The sequence below is a fragment of the Pyxicephalus adspersus genome, chromosome 10 (assembly GCF_032062135.1).
Source record: "Pyxicephalus adspersus chromosome 10, UCB_Pads_2.0, whole genome shotgun sequence".
Taxonomy (NCBI): domain Eukaryota; kingdom Metazoa; phylum Chordata; class Amphibia; order Anura; family Pyxicephalidae; genus Pyxicephalus; species Pyxicephalus adspersus.
Genome location: NC_092867.1, coordinates 23,137,803 through 23,159,355, shown reverse-complemented (window position 1 = coordinate 23,159,355; position 21,553 = coordinate 23,137,803). Strand labels below are relative to the sequence as shown.

The window sequence follows — 21,553 nt, the reverse complement described above, 5'->3', positions numbered from 1 at the left end:
ACAACTGTATTTATAGCTTGGAAACTCTAATTCTGCCATAGATGAGGTGGTCAGGTTAAGTACAGCTAACTGACATTAGAAATTGCTGATAATAAGTAAAAATGGGTCTTTGAAATTGAGAGAGAGGCCCGTAGCCGTAAGAAGTAGGTGGAGGGCCTACATGACCGGGTGCTAGGCCTAGCCCAGAGATGTGAAGGGGTTAAGAAAAGAGGTAGTGATGCTAGAGGGGGCTGGGCTAGTATAGAACGTGGGGTGGGAGGAGATTAGGAATTGGAGATGTTAAAAGGGCTGGATGATAGTGAGAGGCCCTCTTTTGGAAAGAAAAAGTTTCCCGCCCACCCGCCCTTATGTTAGGGTTAAGTTGGGAGTTTGGTTCGTTTTAGCGGTTGGGGTCTTGGAAGGCAGGGATCCAGTGTATTGGAAAAGTGGTGGATTGGCAGGGGGGATCCCCTTTGGTGGGGTCGCCCCCTTTACGATGAACGGATGATTATGGCTCCTGAAGGAGGAGTGGTTGGTAAGCAGGAGGAGGTTTGGAAGTAGGCGGAAGTTATGACAATGTTTTGACAAAGGATGGGCTAGAAGGTCTGAGCTACCCTCGTCATGTATTTCCTTTGGCTCATTTAGTACAAAGCTATTGTTTGAATTGTGTGTCTTTTAAACTCTAGCTGGATAAATCAGGATGCCACACTATTAAAGTAAAGTTGGAAAACCACATAGTAAACAAAGCTAGTCTGGGGAGAAATCTGAATGTAAAAGCTTTTATCACTGAACGAGCAACAGGTAAGTTTTATTCTACACTACTTTTGAACACACAAATACACTAATAATCTTAGAAATTATTTTGAGCTCAATGTCATGCATGCCTAATTTTGTTTTTTCATCATGCAGGCATTCAATTAACTGCAACTGGTAAAACCACGGTATCTAATGTGATCAACAAGATTTCCTATGAAAATATTGACTACAACTATGGGACTGGGATCCCAAAAAAAGTTGTGGTAAGTTGTATAGTGCCATGTTTTATTCTATTTTATGTTGGAACTGAACTCAAATACACCCGTGTGGTCATATAATACATACATGGGCAAAGAACAGGAATTTAAAAATGCCAAAACTTGGATATTGTACACAATAAAGTGCAAAATTAATCACCTAGCAAAGTCTTTTTTTATAGGGATATAATATATTCACAAAGCAAACGTAACCTTTGCAAGGAATTGCAAATGTAATCGTATCTATAAAAGGTAATTGCCTGGTTAACTTGCCGTCTATCATTATCCTAAATCAAAGTTCTACAGCAAGGTTGGAGATATGTAGTAAAAGGTCAGCAGTAGTGGCCCCCATGGTTCTTTTAGTACAGGTTGAATTCAGTTTTCAAGTATAGAGTAACAGAAATATATAAACATTTCTAAGACACATAAGAGGACATAAAGCAAAAAAGGGGAGAAGGGGGTTACCAAAAAAAACTGTATTTTTGTCATTTTTGTCCTGAGTGTTACAGAGTCCTAAAATACTGCACAGTGAAGTAGATATTACCACTAAGGGCTCGAGGTTTTTGAGCTTTACCACTCCCACACGGTATGCTTGCATACAGCACTTAACATTGCACCGAATAGGTCTGTTAATTATCCTTGAAAATGATCCTGGATGCCTAGTTGTGCATGGTATAGATCCAGGAGTGGTAATGCCTGCGGTGTTTTCCCCCAGGTCTAAACAAACCCCTAAAGTTAAAGAATACATTGGTGTTCTCTCCACTTCCAGCTTGCTAACTGGAGTAAAGGAGAAGCAGAATACTGATGAAGTCTTCTTACACTCTGCTGTCATCATTTGACAAACATGTTACACAGATATGTTACATCATGTTACTTCTCCGGGTGAGTTAGGAGAATAGCAAGAGGCTGATATCAAGTCATATTTAGATTCGAACCTAGTGCTACAAAGGCCAGAGTGCTAACCACTGAGCCACCGTGCTGCCATCTTTTAGATGAATTACATCACAACATTGAAATGACAGCAGCGTGTTAACATTGATGGTTATGATAAATTGTATTTTAAACCTTTCTTTGCTGTCTTACATCTCATTTTTTATTATTGCAGGTTAAAGTGACAGATGTGAATGATAATCCTAAGCAACACATGAAAATTTGTTTGCAAAATATACGTGAAGCAAATAAACCAATTATTGATACCTTAGTTACAGATGAGAATGGCAAAGCTGTTTTTATCTTGAATACAAGCAATTGGAAGGGCACAAAACACTTTGTGGTATGCAAATAACATATGCACACTTAGAGAACCTTTCCATTTTTGCAGTGAGCATTCTTTTCTTTTTTCTTTCTTCTTTTGCTTTAGCTTTTGCTTAAGAAGAACATATTGATTTTTGTAATTTTTTGAGCTTTTATGTTTTTTTATTTTGTGTGCTGCATTTTTGGGTAATGTAAGGTATCTATTTGTATGTGAAGCAGAACAATCAGAATTCTAGCTATAACAATGCTAAAAGAAACTATAGTGTATCTAAACCCAAGAACAAAAATGCAATATTCAGTTGTGTAGCTTACCAGTCATAAGATTTTTTCTTTAGTTTTACCCTGTATTCCTGCCAATACCACACATCCTGTTCTAAAGAGCCAACTCAACTAGGGGTTTCCAATCCTTATCACATATAAATAAATAGATAAAATAGGTTTTCAATAAATCACAGGTAAAGCACACTAGAAGCCATTCACATTCAGAAGCTTCACGCACGTAATCATCATTTTGTTCTAATGTAGTGAATTAAAAACTGAAATATTTGTGCATAAATAATGCAAATTTTGTTTGTCCCTCTCTACATGGGCCAATAATTTACTATCCCCTAAGATAAAGGTAAAATAAAGCTCGCTTCCAAGCAAGTATTATCTTCTAACTTTTCCAAGATATATATAAATATGTGATATATATATATATATATATATATATATATATAAAATACAAATAAATATTTTTCCTCAACAGGTAAAAACATTGTTGAAGCATCCAGATTATGTGCGTGATTTCATTAGGCCTGACTACGGACAACTGCACCTGTCATTTTATCCTTTCTACTCTAAAAGCAAGAGCTTCTTGAAGCTGCACTCTGTGGACAAGGTCCTGCCATGTGAAGGACAAGAGGAGGTGGAAGTAGAATATATAATCAAACATGAAGAGCTAAAGGAGGAATATAAACACCTTCACCTGCATTACCTGGTGAGTTATCATGTACTGTGCACAAAATACAAAAAAGAAAAGCAGTAGAAGGGTTTTTTGAGGCAAACATTCATATTTGTATTTGTGATATATTCTCATAATACAAAATAACATTTATCACAATATCTCAATTGGTTAGAGCTATAGATCATAGCCATATCCGCCCATGTAATGCACTATACAGTGAACTTCTATATAGAACACGTAGCAAGTGATGCAGACTTAGCAGTGCAAACTCGTAACGCATACGTATAGCCGATACCCGATGCATTTCGCCCAGAGTAAGGCTTCTTCAGGGGTGGTGGTGCGTTACGTGAGGAAATACGTGATATCTCGGCAGAGTCTCAACCATGTTACAAAATACAATATATCAGTCACTAAAAACATAACAATAAAATAACAAGTAACAAGTGAGGAAGTAGTAGCAATCTCTAAACCAAAAAATACAATAAATCATTTAACTATATCACATATAAAATATAGGGTTCTAGTTAGCTTAATTCATAGCACTAGGAACAATAACTGTATCCTTGGGACTGAGATATATTCTGTAAATAGACATTGTTTTGAATAGGGAAACATATGGTAGAAAATACTGTTACCAATATTTTTCAAATTGGAGCTGTAATGGTCTATTTTTGTATAGGTGACAGTAAACATTGTGAATTTATACAGTGAGAAATACATAGGTGTCATAAAAACTTATACCTTACATATCCCTTGGTTCAAAAGCAAGTATGTTGTTAGAATGGTTTTTCAAAGTTTCATGCTCTTGTATAGAGAATGTTTCCACTTTAGAAAGTACTGTGCACAAGGCAACACATTCAGTTTCACCTGCCTGGAGATAGCTAATAAGAGCAAAGTTAAACCAAAACATGTAGCAATCATTTGGGCTTCTGGTTCATTTTCTTGAAAGTGTTGGATTGCTTAGTGGATGTTTTTTGTGATCCAAATACTGTGTTGCCTAAACTAATGGCCACAAATGGCATCACCTATGCTCCTTTAAGTGCAAGTTTCTGCTATGCCAGTTGTATTGCTTTTTTAATAAAAACTTGTGTTAAGGTGGATGAAGAATTTTTAGTCCTAGAAACTAATGGGTTCTTAAAGAAACAGATTTCTATTCCATTTGACGCAGGAGACCTAGGTCTAGTACACATTCGAAGCCCTAATGGCAATTGTGTGTGTTTGACCAACTAGTATAATAAATTTTACAGCAGTAATTTATCTGTATGCTCTATCTGATATTTTGCCCTTCTAGTTGTTTTTCTCTGTTAGAAGTTGTTCAGAATCCGGGTATGATTTGCTTATTGTTTGTACACATGACACAACTTGTATACTTTCGAATGAAATGTCTGATCTGACCCAGTCTGACTGCCCTCACTTTTTTTCGGGAATGAGCAACATCGAACCGCCACTGACACACAAGAAACGAGTCGTTTCAGTGGCATGGCTTTTTTACGACTATAGCCCTGCTAAGGACCTAAAAACCAGTTGACTGTTGAGTTCCCTGCATACATTTTTTGGATGTGGGATTCAATTGACATTTTCAATGTTTTGTTTACTATTCTAGAACTTTGTGCAGAATCTTTGACTTAACCGGCAAATATGTTAAAGTGAACCTGTCATGTGGGGTCGTATGCTTGCACCAACTATACTACCTACTTTTCAAAGGTCTTTAAAAACATAAACCACTTCAGACTGGGTCTGTTCTCCGCAGAAACCAATCAGTGATCACATTTCTTCTATTGATTCCAAATTTCATTGTTGGCTATGATTGTAGCTTTCATTTTGTTTCAATATTCTTTGCTCCATTTGTTTTCTTTCTGAAAACAAAAACCTTCCTTAAGCTTAGAAGTTGAGTTATGTAAAAAGATACATTTTATTTAACCCAATCCACAATACACCCCACACAAACCCTTATGAGCCTACATTTGACATCCCTCTACTTTTTCCAATATTTTTCTTTCTGATGCTACAACTTGACTCTAATTCTTATTGTGCCTGTTACAATGCTGTATTATATTAGGATATACTGTAAATACTGCATCCAGTTTTAAAGATAACCCCTATGAACACTGTCAAATAAATTAACTTATGGGTTATTTTTTAGCACATTAATAATTACTTTTTCGATTCACAGATGCTTTATATGGGATCTATACAAGACTCTGGCTCCCTAGAAATCAACGTTAAAAATAAAAATGAAGGTGAGATATTTGATTGTAGCTGACAAATTTAAGTGTACATTCAGCCAAAAACTTTATTTATTAGTTTTAGATCTGGGGAAGGGGTGAATGCCTGTTGGGTTTTATCTGCTATCCGGGACTTCATTACAGGAATTTACTCTCATTTCCTATTTCCTAATCCTTCCCCATTCTGTCTAACAGGAATGGATTTAATGCATTTTACTTGATGTTTCATATATTTTATAGAGACCATTGTTGTTTCCCCAGCTACTGAAGTGACATACAATGCAGTTTATTTCTTGCCTAACACCTGGCAAGCTGAAAATCTGAAAATACAGGTTGCCTGGCTGCCATGCTGTTAAATAACTTGAGCATCTGACCAAAAAAATGAATAAAGTCTGATATAGCTAGAAAGCTATTATTTTGTATAAATCAGAATTGGCAGTCTACATAGTTCTCTTAGTTCAAGTTTCATATATGTTTTTTTTTGAGAAAACACATGAAAACTATTGGTCACTGTCACAAACTGTATAACAATGCAAATTTTTGCATGTAGTCAGTTGTGAATCAGTTAATTCGTGTCTTTTGAAATACAAAATCAGCTTGAAGTAGGTCAATTGTTGGTCAAATGCTCCTGTCAAAAAATTCTAAATAATCTCAGATATATTCTAAGTTAACGAATAGATGATGCCATCAAAACAATTGCAAAGACCAGGCCCTAGGAACAATATAATGACTGTTTCTTTGGCTATGGCTGGACCATTTTTTAATTGTATTACTGATTCTCTTATACTATTCTTACCCCTGTAAATGCCTACTTTGTCTTTCTCAGATCTACATGGAAAGGCTACCTTCAAAATTCCTATAAGTGCAGGAAAATCTTCCACTATTCGTGCCCTTGCCTACATTTTATTACCTAATGGGGAGATTTTGGCAGACTCTGCAAAATACAAAGTTCAAACATGTTTCAAGAATAGAGTAAGTTGCCTGATAATTGACATTAAAATTGTATGGCGGTGCATTTTAGAAAGATTGGGATTCAATAAACTTAATTTAACAATTTGTTCAGTGTAGCTTTTGCATTTTTCTCCTAATCAGGTATCACTTGAAATCTCTCCTGATGAGGTCCTTCCAGGATCTGATGTGTCTGTCCGGGTTCAGGCAGCTCCTGGTTCTCTGTGTGGTCTTCGAGTTGTGGATCAGAGTGTGGTGCTAATGAAACCAGACAAAGAGCTGACTGCTAAAAAAGTGAGTAACACATTCAAATACTAAATAATCACTGTTACTGCTGTTAAATCAGCATCAACTAACACCATTGTATCGGTACTTGGTATTGTACTACCTTGAGCAGTAGGATAGGATGGTGATCACCAAAATAACAAAAACATCATTTGAAATAGGAAAAAGGAAATCTGAAAAGAAAAATATGTCATGAAAGCGGATCAGAAAAGTCTGCATTGATCTATTAAAGACTAGTGTTCATTGTCCTGATTGAGGTAGCAGGTTACTGAAGACCATATTCAGTGTTTTATGGGCTGATGAATATGATGGCAGGAACATAGTAGATATACAGGGCAATGTCAGGACAATTGCATCAGGTCCAGAACCAAAGAGTACAGTGTAAAAATCAGATCTGCATAGACAAGTTGGGACTAGAATGTAGGTGCCGGCAAATTAGAGCTACAGTTCATGTCCAGGTTGTATATGGACAAGCAGCAAATGGAGCTGTATAGTACTCGTCCAGGATCTGTGTTGATAATGGATGATGGTTGAAAAGGATGCTCTGTGTTCCCAACAATTGTAAGGAAAATCTCACCAAAATTTATGTATTATGTTCCAGTTGAGGCTGGCCTTTACCAGCACCATCAATTATACAAATTGGTTTAGCAATGGGACAACTCTTAGTGTGCGGCTTTATAGTTGCTTTAGAATGTACTATGGGATATCCAGCAGGAAAATGTAATCAGCAAAACAAGCATAGTTGTAACTAGGGATACAGAAAACAGACCCAAATGCAAAGGTCAAAACAAGGAGCAGCTAAACGGAACAGCCAATGAAGTCATGTTAGCATAGCCTAACATGCAAACAATCAAGCTTAAATGTTAACTCAGTAATGGTTATGGGGTCCGTAAGTAACTATAAACAGAGAGATATGGTAACAGTGATGAGACATCCTTGGGCCACTTACCAGTACACAAAGAAAATAACATATAAATATGGCCATATTAGCCCAGAAACATTGGGGACACACGAAAAAAAGAACATCTGTCATTCTAACTAGAGCTGAGCGAATCGAAGCTGACGAAGTACAATTCGATCCGAATTTCAGAAAAAATTTGATTTGCAATGAATCCAAATTTCCTCGCAACTCGTGGTAACGAATCAAAATTTTTTCTAAAATGGTGGCTACATGTGTGAGGACATGGGGCAAGGAAACGGAGAAGGCGGGATGACCCCCGGTGTCATCTAGCGGTTGTGTCTTTACCAGCAACCCAGTGATTCTTGATTGGTTAATTCGGTCATCCACTTCATCCCAAATGACATCAGACACCCCCAGCCACTCTGTAGCCTCCTGGGGCTGACACCACCTCCAGACTCTGTCACTGTGCCACTCTGTAGCCTCCTGCTGCTGCCGCCACCTCCAGACTCTGCCATTGTGCCACTCTGTAGCCTCCTGGGGCTGACACCACCTCCAGGCTCTGTCACTGTGCCACTCTGTAGCCTCCTGCTGCTGCCGCCACCTCCAGACTCTGCACTCTGCCATTGTGCCACTCTGTAGCAAGTTATCCCTGTGGTAAATTTTCTGACACCTCCTGCTCCTAACCCAAAAGTTGCAAGGATCAAGAGGCCTCACTTTCACAGTCTTTATTCATAATGAAAATCAAGATCAAGCGAGCTTTTGCCCTTCTGCTCCACGGGAGGTTTCTGTCCTCCCTGAGCTCACCTTAGGACACCTGCTTTACTGTTAAACAGGTGTAACTCCCCACCTGTCACTGTTCTCAGAGCGGGTGAAACCCTGCGCGCGCCGGGCGCTTGGAGGCAGAAGCGAGGGCCCCTCGGAGTCAAGTCCCCGCCTGATGCCACACATCGGATGCAAAGTCCTTCTTCTTTCACCCACCTTCGTCAGTGGGTATTGGTATTGCCACCCACTGCCCCACTCTGTCACCGGGTCACTTTGTGGTCTCCTGATGCTGCTGCCATGTGTCTTGACCAGCAACCCAGTGATTCTTGGTTAACTCGGTCATCCACTTCATCCCAAATGACATCAGACACCCCCAGCCACTCTGTAGCTTCCTTGGGCTGCCGCCACCTCCAGACTCTGTCACCTTGCCACTCTGTAGCCTCCTGATGCTGCCGCCACCTCCAGACTCTATCATTGTGCCACTCTGTAGCCTCCTGATGCTGCCGCCACCTCCAGACTCTGCCATTATGCTACTCTGTGGTCTCCGCCTGATGCTGCCGCCACCTCAGTCACCCCCTCCACTCTGTCGGGGGGGCTATACTTGTATAAGCAGTTAATAGAACAGGTTCTGTAGACATCTATGTGGAATCAGCTGACGAGGGTGTAAAAGGAATGCGCTTATTCTTGATGCTATCATGGACCTGTAAGGCTGAGTTTATACTTGAGTCAGTTTGGCCCCATTACTGCCCAAATAAATGTAGTGTGCAGTGATTCTAATAGCGATGCCTGTCATCTGCATGTCATACTGACTCACAGTATTTTTTCACTACCACAGCAGACTCCATATGCATGTTACTTCAAGACACAGTGCTCTACACCACCACCGAGGCTCTCTGCAGCCCGGAAATAGCCGTTTTTTAACACGATTTGCCGCAAATAAATTCGGATCTTAAAGAATCTTTTCGGACAATTCGGCGAACAGGCCAAATCGAATTTTCAAGAAATTCACTCATCTCTAATTATAACATGCTATATTATAAAGTTACCTTGTCTTGCATGCTATACTTGTATATGTTGAATAAAATGAATTAACCTAACTTAATATTCAACACTTTTCTTTTCTGTCTTGTAAGGTTTATGATCTGTTTCCATATTGGGAATTTGAAGATTATGACTATCGTATCGAGGACTATCGTTATGATCTACAAATCATTGAAATTTCAATACCACTGCCAAGAAGAAGAAGATCCATTGGCCCTTGTATCTATGAGAGAGAAATGGATGTAAAAACAATATTTAAGGTACATTGAGATAGCCAAACTGGTTTTAAATATTACTAGATTATTTGGGGGGGCTTTCAGTAAAGTAGAGGAAGTACCTGAGCAGAAAAAAAGTCCAATCTTCATTCATCCCTGTTTTTTTTTTTTTTTGTTTTTTTTTATTATTTTTTCAAGGACACAGAAAAAAAAGTTACAAAAACATATATAATTCAAATAATACAGAATACTGCTAAAAAATGTTCTTAATTATAACAATCTAATACAACCATAACATACAAAGAAAGACATTCTAAATGGTAACCATGCATTATTACAATAAATTATAAAATTTATAAGTATCAAGAAGTATTTCACTAGAGACAGGAGAGTCATTAGCCAATAAGCAGTATATGTATCATGAGGGTTGAGCAAATGATTAAACCACTTGTTTCTGGAGGTCCACAAATAAGATAGCAATATAGGATTCCCAAACCTCCAATAAACCCTCTACTCGTAACTCCAATTTAGGCTATGTACACATGTTGAAAAATTGTTGTTAGAAAGGATCTTTCACGATCCTTTCCAATGACTAAGGACTGCACAATGCAAGAACTAGTGCTGTACATACAGCACCGTTCTGCTCTATGGAGAGGGGATGGGAAGAACGATGAAGCGGCACCCAGCTGCGCTCTCTCCCCCTTCACTTCCATTACAATCACTCGTCGTCTGTGGATGCGCCATGATGGTCGTTTGAACAATGGATGGCGAGCGCAGTACACACACAAGATTCTCATTCGATATCAGCCCTGAGACGATTATTGGACAAGAAGAATTGCACGTGTGTACGCAGCATTAGTCTCTATCCAGTCCATTTGAAAAAATATTTCACAACTTTTCTAAAAAGAGGCCCAGCGTAGGTAAATGTCCGCTCCCGGTGCTGCACACTTCAAACATCTCAGGGAGGGGCTAAGTCTCATATAATAAAAGCGTACAGGAAAAATATAAACTCTGTGGAAAATATTTAATGTCATCTCCCTGTACATAGATGAAGAAATTGCCTTCCAGGGTCCCCTAATGTCCCTCAGAGTATCATTGGGCAATATCTTAGGTGCCTAATCTCATAGTCCAAAGTAGTTTTATATGCCCAATACACACCCATTATCAAGGGTATATATATGGAACGACCAACAACTTATCCAATGTGTTAACCCAGTCTTGCTCAGACAAATTCCTAATAATGCCCAAAACATAGGATTAAACTTGCAGGTATGCAAAAAATTCCATTCTTAAAGCGTACCTATCCTCACAAAATGAACTTTGGCTTATGGATAACATAAACCTAAATTATAATCATCTGAATATTTTTTTTTCAGCTTGCTTTTACCTTTAAACATGAAAAAACGAGTTCTGGCCACACCCCCAGGTCTCTCAATCACCTAGGCGGTGAGGTGTAATCTGGGAAATGCCATCCTTGGTGGGAGTGTTTCTAATCCACTCCTACTGGCCTAATTATGCGGATTTTTTTGTCACTGTGCGACTGCTCTGTCTGCACCTGCTGAGCTTGTGAGTGGGTGGAGGAGAAAGTCAGGAGAGGAAGAAAACGTAAACTTGCCAGTTACAAGCTGGCCACTTCTAAACACTTCATAAATAATTATATAATGCATAGATACAAGCTGGTATAGAACAAGTATAGTTCCTCTTTAAGAAAGGGTAAAGAGTAGTCACTGCTGCATTAGAAATTAGTTTCTTATTTAAACAACTAACAAAACATTTTATGCTCGGAAAGCAAAATTCAATCACAGATGGTTCACCCATAAAAAAATCACTATTACCGCACAAAAGAGAGGAGAGACTATTTAATCGAAATTTAATTTAATTTCTAATCAGCTCCTGACTTTATGCCAGACATGCCAGCAGGTGTATAAAAGGGGATTATCAATAACCTCCAAAGGCGACAAATCCTTGTGCATGTACAGCATGCATGTAAGAGTTAAATTAGGCAGCATTTCTTGATCTAATGCTGACTTAGTACAACAAAAGGAACCATATATCCAATCTTTATTAAATACAGTGATTGCTGCCCAGCTGTAAAGTTCCATGTCAGGGAAGTTAAGGCCACCATTTTTTACTGGTTGTTGTAGAATACACCTACTTATCCTAGATGGTTTACTTTCCCAAATATTGATTTGAGAAGTCCATCTTGCAGTTTTCTTTTTTTCAACACTATGGGTAAAATTCAGGGGAAAATAATTGTTATTAATCCTACTCTACCTAAATAGGACACCATTTTGTCAATGGTTCCTTCACATATTGCCATAGTGGAGGAATATTAAGGCGATGTAATTTAAAGGGGTTTTTAGGAAGCTGGACCCCAAGGTACTTCAATTTGTCTTTGCACCAAATTAAGGAATATTGGTGGATCCAGTCAGATAAAGTGCTTTTGATTTATCCCAATTAACCTGACACCAACCAGTATTCAGTTATAAGAGATAAGATCACTTGTAAGCTCCGCTTTGGTTTAGAAATGTAAAGCATCAGATCATCTGCAAAAGCTGTGATTTTGACCTTCTCATTCCTGTGTTTTACATGTCGTATTCTTCTAAGTTAAGCAATATTACAAGTTTTACCTTTTCATTAGAAAATGCACCTATTTTCCACCTTTGGTATTTTTTTAGTCTAAATTCTGAGCTGTATGTAATGTTGTAAATTTAAAAATGCCAGTTTTTCCACAATATATTTGTTAGTGCGCTGCAGTGTTATTCATTGTCAATATCACCCATATGTACATCTTTAACAAACAAAAGCTGCCTAACACATGGTGCTTTGTGTGCTACAAAACAGGAGCCCATATTTGTTTTGTGCATTGTAGCCTTTCACTACCTAATGCAGGATACAACAATAGGACCTCAATGCATGAGAAGCATGTTTTGCAGCTGATTGCATTGTAAATAGGCTCTTACAGTTTATTGTTAGGCAGAGTGGCAGCAGGACCTCCATTCCCAAGATGCTTATTGGCTTTACATATGATGTATTAAAATGCTAGATGTTTCCCATCCACTTTTACTGCAGAAGTAAGAAATGAAAAAATAACAATAATATTAAGAAAAGATGTGGTTTGTTACCCACCATATCTGTCTGGGCAAACAATATTCAATGTTGTTTTATATTATCTATAAAATATACTATTTGATGATACTTTTTATATGTAGGTAGACATTTGGTATTTACAGGTATGTAGTATTTGAGCAAACATTTATTTATATTATAACTAAAGGTAAATTTGACTGTTGCTGTTATCCTATGATCAAATAATTTGACTACCAAACTATGGTCTATATCTGCTAATAATAGGTAATAAATTAAATATAATTTCAATGTTGTTTCTGTAGCTCCAATGTAGAAGACGTATTTTGTTACCCCAACATGTATTGACTTAATAATTAGCTAAACCTTAGAATGTGAAAAAGTGGATTCATGAATCAATACATGATCAGACTTTTTTTTAAAACACCACATGTTCCTAGTACTGTACATTATTACACCTAGCTCTTGGAACTCAAGCACCCTAAATACATTAAAGGATTACATTCTATTTGTGCTGTACATTGATGGGTTAAGTGGATCCAACACCACATCTGCTATTTTAGGATAAGTGGCTGAGGGGACGATGGGGTTGATATACAAAAGCATCTTGACTTTGATTTGTCACACAATCAAACTAAATGTACTCTTTGCAACATGAAAACAGTAACATATATTTTTATTTTGCAAAGTGGATCTAGACTCTAAAAACTGTTACTTTACATAAAAGGGTAGACAACCCTTTTACCTAAAGTAAAAATTGCCTTTTTTGTGCAACACCCCTTTATATAAAAAATAGGGTGCAGCACCTTACCTATCTGTCTTGATCACCACTGCCACAGCAGTGTGATTTTTTTATTTTTAGTTTAGTTCTGCTTTAACTTTATATAGTTTAAGACATAAATGTGGTAAAGCCACACTGACTTCAAACATCAAATCATTTCCAAGTAAAACATTCTATAAAGTATGAAAATAAAGCTCCATTTTTTAAAAATTCACACTCAGAGAGGTAATTATTGCAGAAAGGAACAAGTGATATCCCTTCTGCAATAATTCTTCCTACCTGCCTGATTGCTCTGGGTATCTGTCAAAAAAGATGGGCTGTGCTGTGTAGGAGTTACCTTATCCTGGCTAGAATATTCAAGATGGACAAAGATCTTCCCTAGAAAGTAAAGAATGAAGAAGATGACTGCGCCCTGCTACGGAACTGGGACAGGAAAGTATTGCAGTTTTAATTCTGTTTTAATGTTTGGATGCAATTGCACTTGATGCAATTATTTACTATGCTTTCAAAGTGAACATACTTCATTACTTTAGTAAATCAGTGCCACTGAGAAAAATATGAGAGCATTGTCTTTTTAACAACAGGGTTTGCGGTTAAAAATCTTAACGAATGCATGGATACAAAAGCCAATGAATCGTAAGAAAGACCCTACGGCAGAACATGAAATCGTGTGCCAATCTCGTGTCCAAAGTCTAGAAGACAAAACCACCAGCCTGACAATAAATGAAGCAGGAAGAACAGTGAAGGAAGAGGAAAGAGTCAGAATCCATTTTCCTGAGACCCTCCTCTTTGAACTTATAGCACTGGGGTAAGAAAGTAATAATACACCAATGAAAGCTTAATACCCAGCAATAAACATTATTAAATAAAAAAAAAAACAGCTAATGAGCAAAATGCACATAAGAACTGGGAATAATTACACACATACCTTTTTTTCCTTTACTGTATTATAATTATTCACCAGGATTATTCCTATATAGCTTAATGGTGTGTGTAGGGAGAATCTAACCGGTTTGGGGCTATATTATAACTTACACAGTTATACGTACTCCAAACAGAAAGAAATCCAAAACCAATAGTGACTCGGGTAAATTTAAATGCAGACATGGAAACTCCATCTGCATTGGACAGAGATGTATTAGGGGAGAATGGGACTCTGTGCAAGGTAGTAGCTCTATCTCTCCCCTGTCACTTTAAATAGCATTGATAAGCAATCCAATAGGAACAAAATAAAACTCTCTATATATAGTCTATAGAATTATGGTTCCATAGGACAACAACTGCCTGCAAGTCCACCCTCTCTAGTGCAGTAACCAACTGCACTATTTCTCTGGTGTTCTGCAGGAGTATAATGGTTGTAGATATGCCCCCTGGGTACTTACCAGGTCCTAGCCTGCTTTTAAAGGTTGCCTTGTGAATGATGTGGCTCTGGTCCTAACACAGACAAAAGGATTCCAACCTGATAACAAAAATGAGATTATAAACATGAAAAGAAGAATATTTTTATAAAAGAAAATATATTTCTTAATTTTCACACATATAAAAGGTCCATTGTTATGCATTAAAATATCAGGACTGTTGGCCACCAATCAGGACCATTGGCCAAAAATTTAAATGTTTTACCTAATATTAGGTAAAGTAAGGAAATTTTGGATTAGTTATCATGGGATAGGACTGTCTGTTGCACATTGAACCTAGGAGTAAATAGGATTTGAGGTCTCCCTTCCAACAATAGGATTACATTACTTACCTTGTACCCTTTGCAATGCACCTTGTCATAGTCTTAAGCCCTGCTTCAAAAAAAATAAAAAGATATCCTTGTGCAAGTAAATGCTCTGAAATTACACTTCTACGTTTATAAATGATTGTCAATTTCTAATGATTTTACCTATTTAGCATTATTATTTGTTTGACCTAAGTTAACTATATGTAGTATTTAAAGAAAACCCTGCTAGGCCCCCATGACATAAAAAGCGTAGAGAAAAAGCTTGCTCTAAGTTTACTGTACGCTGCACAGCAATTTCAGCTAACTCAATCATCATCTAGCCTTTTCTCTAACAGAATGAGTACCCCTGGCCTTTCCTTTTCATTTATTGGAATTTATTTAAATGATGGAAGCTTAATATCATATGTTGGCATTACACAGGGTGGTGTGCTCACAAATGCAGCCTGCTTATGAATGGCCACTCCTATAGGTAAACTAAGCTGTTTGAAGAGTGTCTGGTGAGAACACACACCACCAAAGCATTGTATGTACATTGTATATTGTGGCATTGTGAAGAATAATTACAGTGTTATGAAACTATTCCTGAACCAGACTTTTCTCCAGAGACTCCTTAATAGGTGTAATGCTTTTTTGTTAATGTCTTTGACAATGATATTGTCTTTGATTTGATGCTGTTACATGCTTTGCTATGCCCATGTACTACTATATGAATGTCTTATGCATGTTTTTGTGCAGGGACTAGAATAAACTGGGGTAGAGGCTGGTTAACAAAATTCTGTGTGTTTTTTAGAATACTAATATTTATTGTTGGAAAAAAAGCTAGAACAAGCAATAAATATAAACAATGGTTCCACAATTGAGTAAATAGGTCCAGACCCAATTCTAGATTTGGGGTGTTGACCAGGGACTATGCATCAAACTTCCTAAACGTATCATCCAAGATTGGGGCTGGACCTATTTACTACAATTGTGGAACCATTGTTTATATTAATTCTTTTGTACTGATCACTTGTACCTTTTAATGTGTATGAAACTAATACATACCGGTATTGAGTTGCCAAATTTTTTTAAAAAAGCATTTCTTTATTCTAGGCTTTCTTTTCGAACAATAATTATTATTTGTCAACTCACATAGTGTGTGTGAGTGGGGTTTTGGCTATTTAAGAAATATGTTATGGAGTGAAGCCAATCTACTTCCTTAGTCATCCAATTTTGTTTAATACTGAAAATGATGTTTGTGTCACAAAGAACACTTTATAGTCATTGTTAATAGGTATTTTGCCTCTCTCTAGGACATGTAAACATCACTGTGAAAACTGAAGCTCTGGACACAAAAGAATTCTGCAAAAATGAAATTCCGATTGTCCCTAAGCAAGGAAGCACAGATACAATTGTTAAGTCTTTACTTGTTCAGGTTAGTATGAATCAGACAAAAATTATTCTGTAATAATTTTTTTTGTGGTCACTGGTAAACAAACTTCACCGAGGTTGCTTGTGTTGCCGAATTCCTACATTCACAGTAGAATAATCATCATACAATGACCCTGATTTATCAATGAAATGTGCGTACGCTCGACGCGCGTACGTATGCGCCGGGCAGCAAGCTCTATTACCGCGAGTCGTGCCCGAGTTCTAGTAAACTCGCCTGCCGGTTTCCTGCAAAGATGAGCAAAGATCTTGAATACGCCAATTAAGGCGATCAACTTTCAGCTGCGCGATTCAGGAGCAGATGTTAAACTCAATGATGAGGTGATAGCAATTAATTAGCGCACACCTGCGCCCTGTTCTGTGCACATCTCCAGTCCATTTTACAGATCAATTTGAATCTTTAATGCTTGATATTTTTTTGTGTAAGTGTTACTTTTTTATGTTACATTCTACTCTTTCACAAACATGCTTCATTTATAGTTACATTTGTTGCACTTGTTGTTTTGATACTTTCTTTTGGTTGCAAGACTGCAAACTAATTTCTATCAAGCTGGATATATACTAAATGGCACTTTCAAATATGCCATCACACAATAATATCAGTGTAAAAAAATATGTGAACACACATTTGTGACCTGATTAAAATTTCATTCTAGTTTGAAATCAAAAATTTTATTAAAGGATTATAGGCAAAAATGGTATAATGTTATAATGTGTTTATTATGTTATAATACATGGATTAAGGAACATTTATTGATTTCACTTGTGTGTGTATGTCAAAATACATTTAAATGTATATAAATACATATGCATTTTCATTATTACTATTTTAACTGGACATGTGTGTGTGTGTGTGTGTAGGGGGGATCGGTAAGTAAGTTTGCTTGGGCCTGTTTTGTAATGCCAGTTTCTGCAGTTTAGCAATTCTTCAGCAATGTTTTATTTATTTATTCCAAGTATTGAGTACAAATGTCTGCATGGTTTCCACTGCAAAATACTACTTGACCCCTCTCGTTGCCTTTGTCCCATTGTCACATATTGGTATTTGAATGTATTATGTACATAGTTTTTTCTGAATAAATTGTCATGGCTTTTACTTCCTATTTTTTTTTTGTCTGACCTTTGCACTTATGTTGATTTGCCCCCACACAACTCATCTGTTCATTAGTGGTAGTGTTCTAGGTTTGTTGTCATTGTGCTGTGCTGCCTGAATCTTATATACAAGCACTATTGTATACAAACACACTTCTACTTGCTGTCCAAACTGGTTGTCAGTTAGTTGTCCAGCTGTGTTGCATACTCATTCTAACACACCTGATGGTGTGTTAGAATGAGTATTCTAACACACCATCATAAAAATACAGTGAGAAAAGTTCAGGTTTATCGATCACTTACCTGGTCCCGCTGCGATCCAGCGTCATGTTCCAGCGTCGATCTCCAGCGTCGGGTGCCCTCTCCGAAAAGAAGAAGATGCCGGCCGGCGGAGAAGAGGAAGCCGGACGGCTTCTTCTCCCTCCGTAGCGTGTACGTCGGCGCGTACGATGACGTCGGTGCATGTGCGGGAAATTCAAATTGAAAGTCATTCAAACACATTTTGTATTGGATTGAATACAAACTCCTGTATCCAATCCAATACAAAATAATTCAAAATAAATACAAAGTATATAATTGGTAAATTCAAACTCTCATTTTGTATTGGATTGGATACAAGAGTTTGTATTCAATCCAATACAAAATGAGAGTTTGAATTTTGTTCTCATTTTGTATTGGATTGAATACAAAGTCCTGCATCCAATCCAATACAAAATAATAGAAAATATATTTATGTGGTTTTGTGTATAGGTATGTGACGGACACTAGGGAGGTGTTTTAGAAAAATATATTACTATACACTATACCGAATTATCGCATTATCAGTATTGGATTGAATACAAAGTCCTGTATCCAATCCAATACAAAATAATAGAAATATATATTTATGTGGTTTTGTCTATAGGTATGTGACGGACACTAGGGAGGTGTTTTAGAAAACTATACAGTATACCGAATTATCGCATTTTCAGTATTTTTCATTTATTTATGTGTTCTTGTTTAAGCTGATTTTTGTGTCTTTTATTTAATTTTATTAAAAGTAATTTTTTTTTTTTTACATGTGAGTGTGTTTTAAACATTTTTTATATTCATGATATCGACTAGAACCCTTGTTCGGAGATATTTCTGTAAGGTAAAGGTCTAAAATTTAAAAAACAAAATTTCATGAAAAACAGTGTAACACTTTTGGAACAGAAATCTAGACACCACTGTAACGCCCAGGTGGTTAAACGTCCAGGGACAAATCCACTTTGTGCCAAACATTTTCTTGCTTTTCCATACCTTCGGGATGTTGAATGCAATTTTAGATCTTGGCCCACTATATTTATTGACTTATTTACCTCAGCTTGGTAGTGGAAGCACATAAGGTGGATTCCTTCTTTTAACCAGAAGCAATATCCTCAATGAATGTTGCTTGCAGCCAAGCCCATGATATCAGAAATCATAGGAAGCAATGGGCAATCTTTTTCAATGTGAAGCAATACGGTCTAAAAAGCTCTCTTTGCTTATTACTTCTTATAATATCTCTTTTTTATGTATATGTACACACATCTAAATGCATACATACATACATGTTTTGTTTCAATGTGCACTCATGTCTATACATACATGAGTGGATAGAAGCAAAACAAGCAATATACATAAAAAAAGTACAAATTTACCTTAAAGAGGACTGTGCAAAAGTGCGGTGCATTTTTCAACTGATAAAACAGTTCAGCCGCACATAGCAGGTCCGCCTTGGCGCACAATTATGAACTACATGCTCCTGAAGTTTGGCACACAACTATGCGCATCAAACAAGACAGTTGTGCTGTTTTTAGCCTTACAAATAATTCAGAGAAAGGAACAGCTTGAAAATAATCACAATTTAATTTTTGAACTGTGGGAGATTGGAAAGGAGATCACATAACAACAAACCCCAAAAAAAACAAACGACAACATTTTACAAACAACTTTATTCAAAAGAAACATTTGCTGAAAGGTCACAAAAAATATAAAAAACATTAAAAAAAACACACACACATCACATCACTAAATTTACACTAAATGAAAAAAAGATTAAAAAGAACAAACAAAACACATGTAAACCCACACTTCAATGTAAAGCCAAAATAGTTCAAAAATGGCCCAACAAATATTGCATTAAAAAATACTTACCAAACCAATATGCAAATTTGCCCTATCAAGAGTGGAATCAGGCATCATAAGCGTTTAGATAGGCGCCTATTTAGAGGAGCTGAACTCAGTTAACTCTTGCCTAGCAGGAAAGAAAATATGCTTATTTCTTAGCGCATATAGATGTTTTAAACATTTGAACAGCACAAACTTTTTTTTTTACGGCTAAGGGTAATATGTGTGCCATTAGAAAGAATGATTTTTTAGGGGAACAGTGACTTTTAATGCAAACTCGCCAGTGTCAAACTGCCAGGGATGCGGCTCCAGCAGCGAGACCATTTCAGTTAATAACTTCCGCGCGAAAACGTCAGCGCCTGAAATTTTATTTGATAAACTGATCGAAGGCTTCCGAATTTGGATTGCGAATACGAATGCGCGAGCAAGCTTCCAATTTTGCTTGATGAATCAGCCTTAAAGTATCTACATCCTCTTTACTTTTTTGAATTCCCCAAATACAATGAAAATTAAAATCATAAACAAAGGAGTCTCGTTATAAAGCAGTGAATCTGACATTCACTGAAACAATCCCCAGGGAAGAATCTTCTATTTCTATGAGTTTCAATGGAAGTGATCTGTGTGTGTAGTAGGTCTTATCAAATGACGTGCCTAAAGGGCATCACTTGAAACAAGGTAATCATCTAATCTGAAGGCAAAGCAGTCCGTTTTTTACACAAAGACAGATAGGTACAGATAGGCAAAGCCTTTGCATAAAATATGGTGTAAATGCATAAATATGCATAGGTATGGTAAAATTATAACATGTGCAGACAGAATAAAAACCAACAACATATCTGTTGTACAACTGATATACTTTGTGACAATTTATGTTAATAGTGATGATTTAAATTTGAAGTTTACAAAGACAGATGATATAGAGACTTGCAAGTAAAATTAAAGAGTAAACTATTTTAAAAGACAGATGAAATAACAATGCAATAACATATAATTAAATATAAAAAAAGAAATACTTAGCTTGGAAGTCAGTTGCATTCGGCCAAGGAGTTCCCCAATATTATTGGCTTGGAGGATGATCAAATGTTGCATACAGTAAGTTCTGGGTGAGACTCCAGGATAGAAGTAGAGCTGTGTTTAAAATTCACAAGACTGAGACAATGACCAGTGCTTGACCAGTACTGACCAATGATCATCCTTTAACCAGTATTTGACCTAAAAAAGATGAGAGTAAAAGGATGACTTTCATTCCCTATTAGAATTACTTAATGAAATGTATACATATAGTAGTATAAGTTAAAAAAATATTATTGTTAGTGAGACATTATTAATATTGAATAAAATTGTACTACCCCAACAATACGATATAAGTGTTTCTTATTCTGATCATTACAGCCTGGAGGTATCCTACAGGAGAAATCACTTAGCTATAAGTTGTGCATAGAGGAGGGTAAAGGTAAGGAATATCAGAAAACATTTGTGTTGCCCATAACAATAATTGTGAAGGTGGCTATTCTTTCCTAAACTGAGGTTATTGGATGAATTCATATTGGTTACTATCGAGAAAGAAGGACATGTTGTGTTCAGTTTGACAAATACTGTACTTCCTCAGTATTACCCTGTTTCCCCGATGATAAGACACTGTCTTATTTTTTTTTGAAGGCCAAAATATGCTCTAGGGCTTATTTTCAGGGGGATGCCTTATTTACCCATGAAGAAGACTACAGTACACAGTTATTGTTC

At 36.9% G+C, this 21,553-nt stretch overlaps 1 protein-coding gene across 1 annotated transcript in view; it reads left to right on the top strand.

Annotated features, from left to right (window-relative positions):
* Window positions 1-21,553, top strand: part of LOC140339947 (alpha-2-macroglobulin-like) — a 117,084-nt gene that overhangs the window by 17,805 nt on the left and 77,726 nt on the right. The window contains exons 9-17 of the mRNA XM_072424873.1: window positions 666-780; window positions 889-998; window positions 2,098-2,265; window positions 2,995-3,225; window positions 5,366-5,432; window positions 6,244-6,389; window positions 6,510-6,659; window positions 9,447-9,614; window positions 14,022-14,245. Of these exons, the coding sequence (XP_072280974.1) occupies window positions 666-780; window positions 889-998; window positions 2,098-2,265; window positions 2,995-3,225; window positions 5,366-5,432; window positions 6,244-6,389; window positions 6,510-6,659; window positions 9,447-9,614; window positions 14,022-14,245 (1,379 nt within the window). The remainder of the gene's footprint in view (window positions 1-665; window positions 781-888; window positions 999-2,097; window positions 2,266-2,994; window positions 3,226-5,365; window positions 5,433-6,243; window positions 6,390-6,509; window positions 6,660-9,446; window positions 9,615-14,021; window positions 14,246-21,553) is intronic.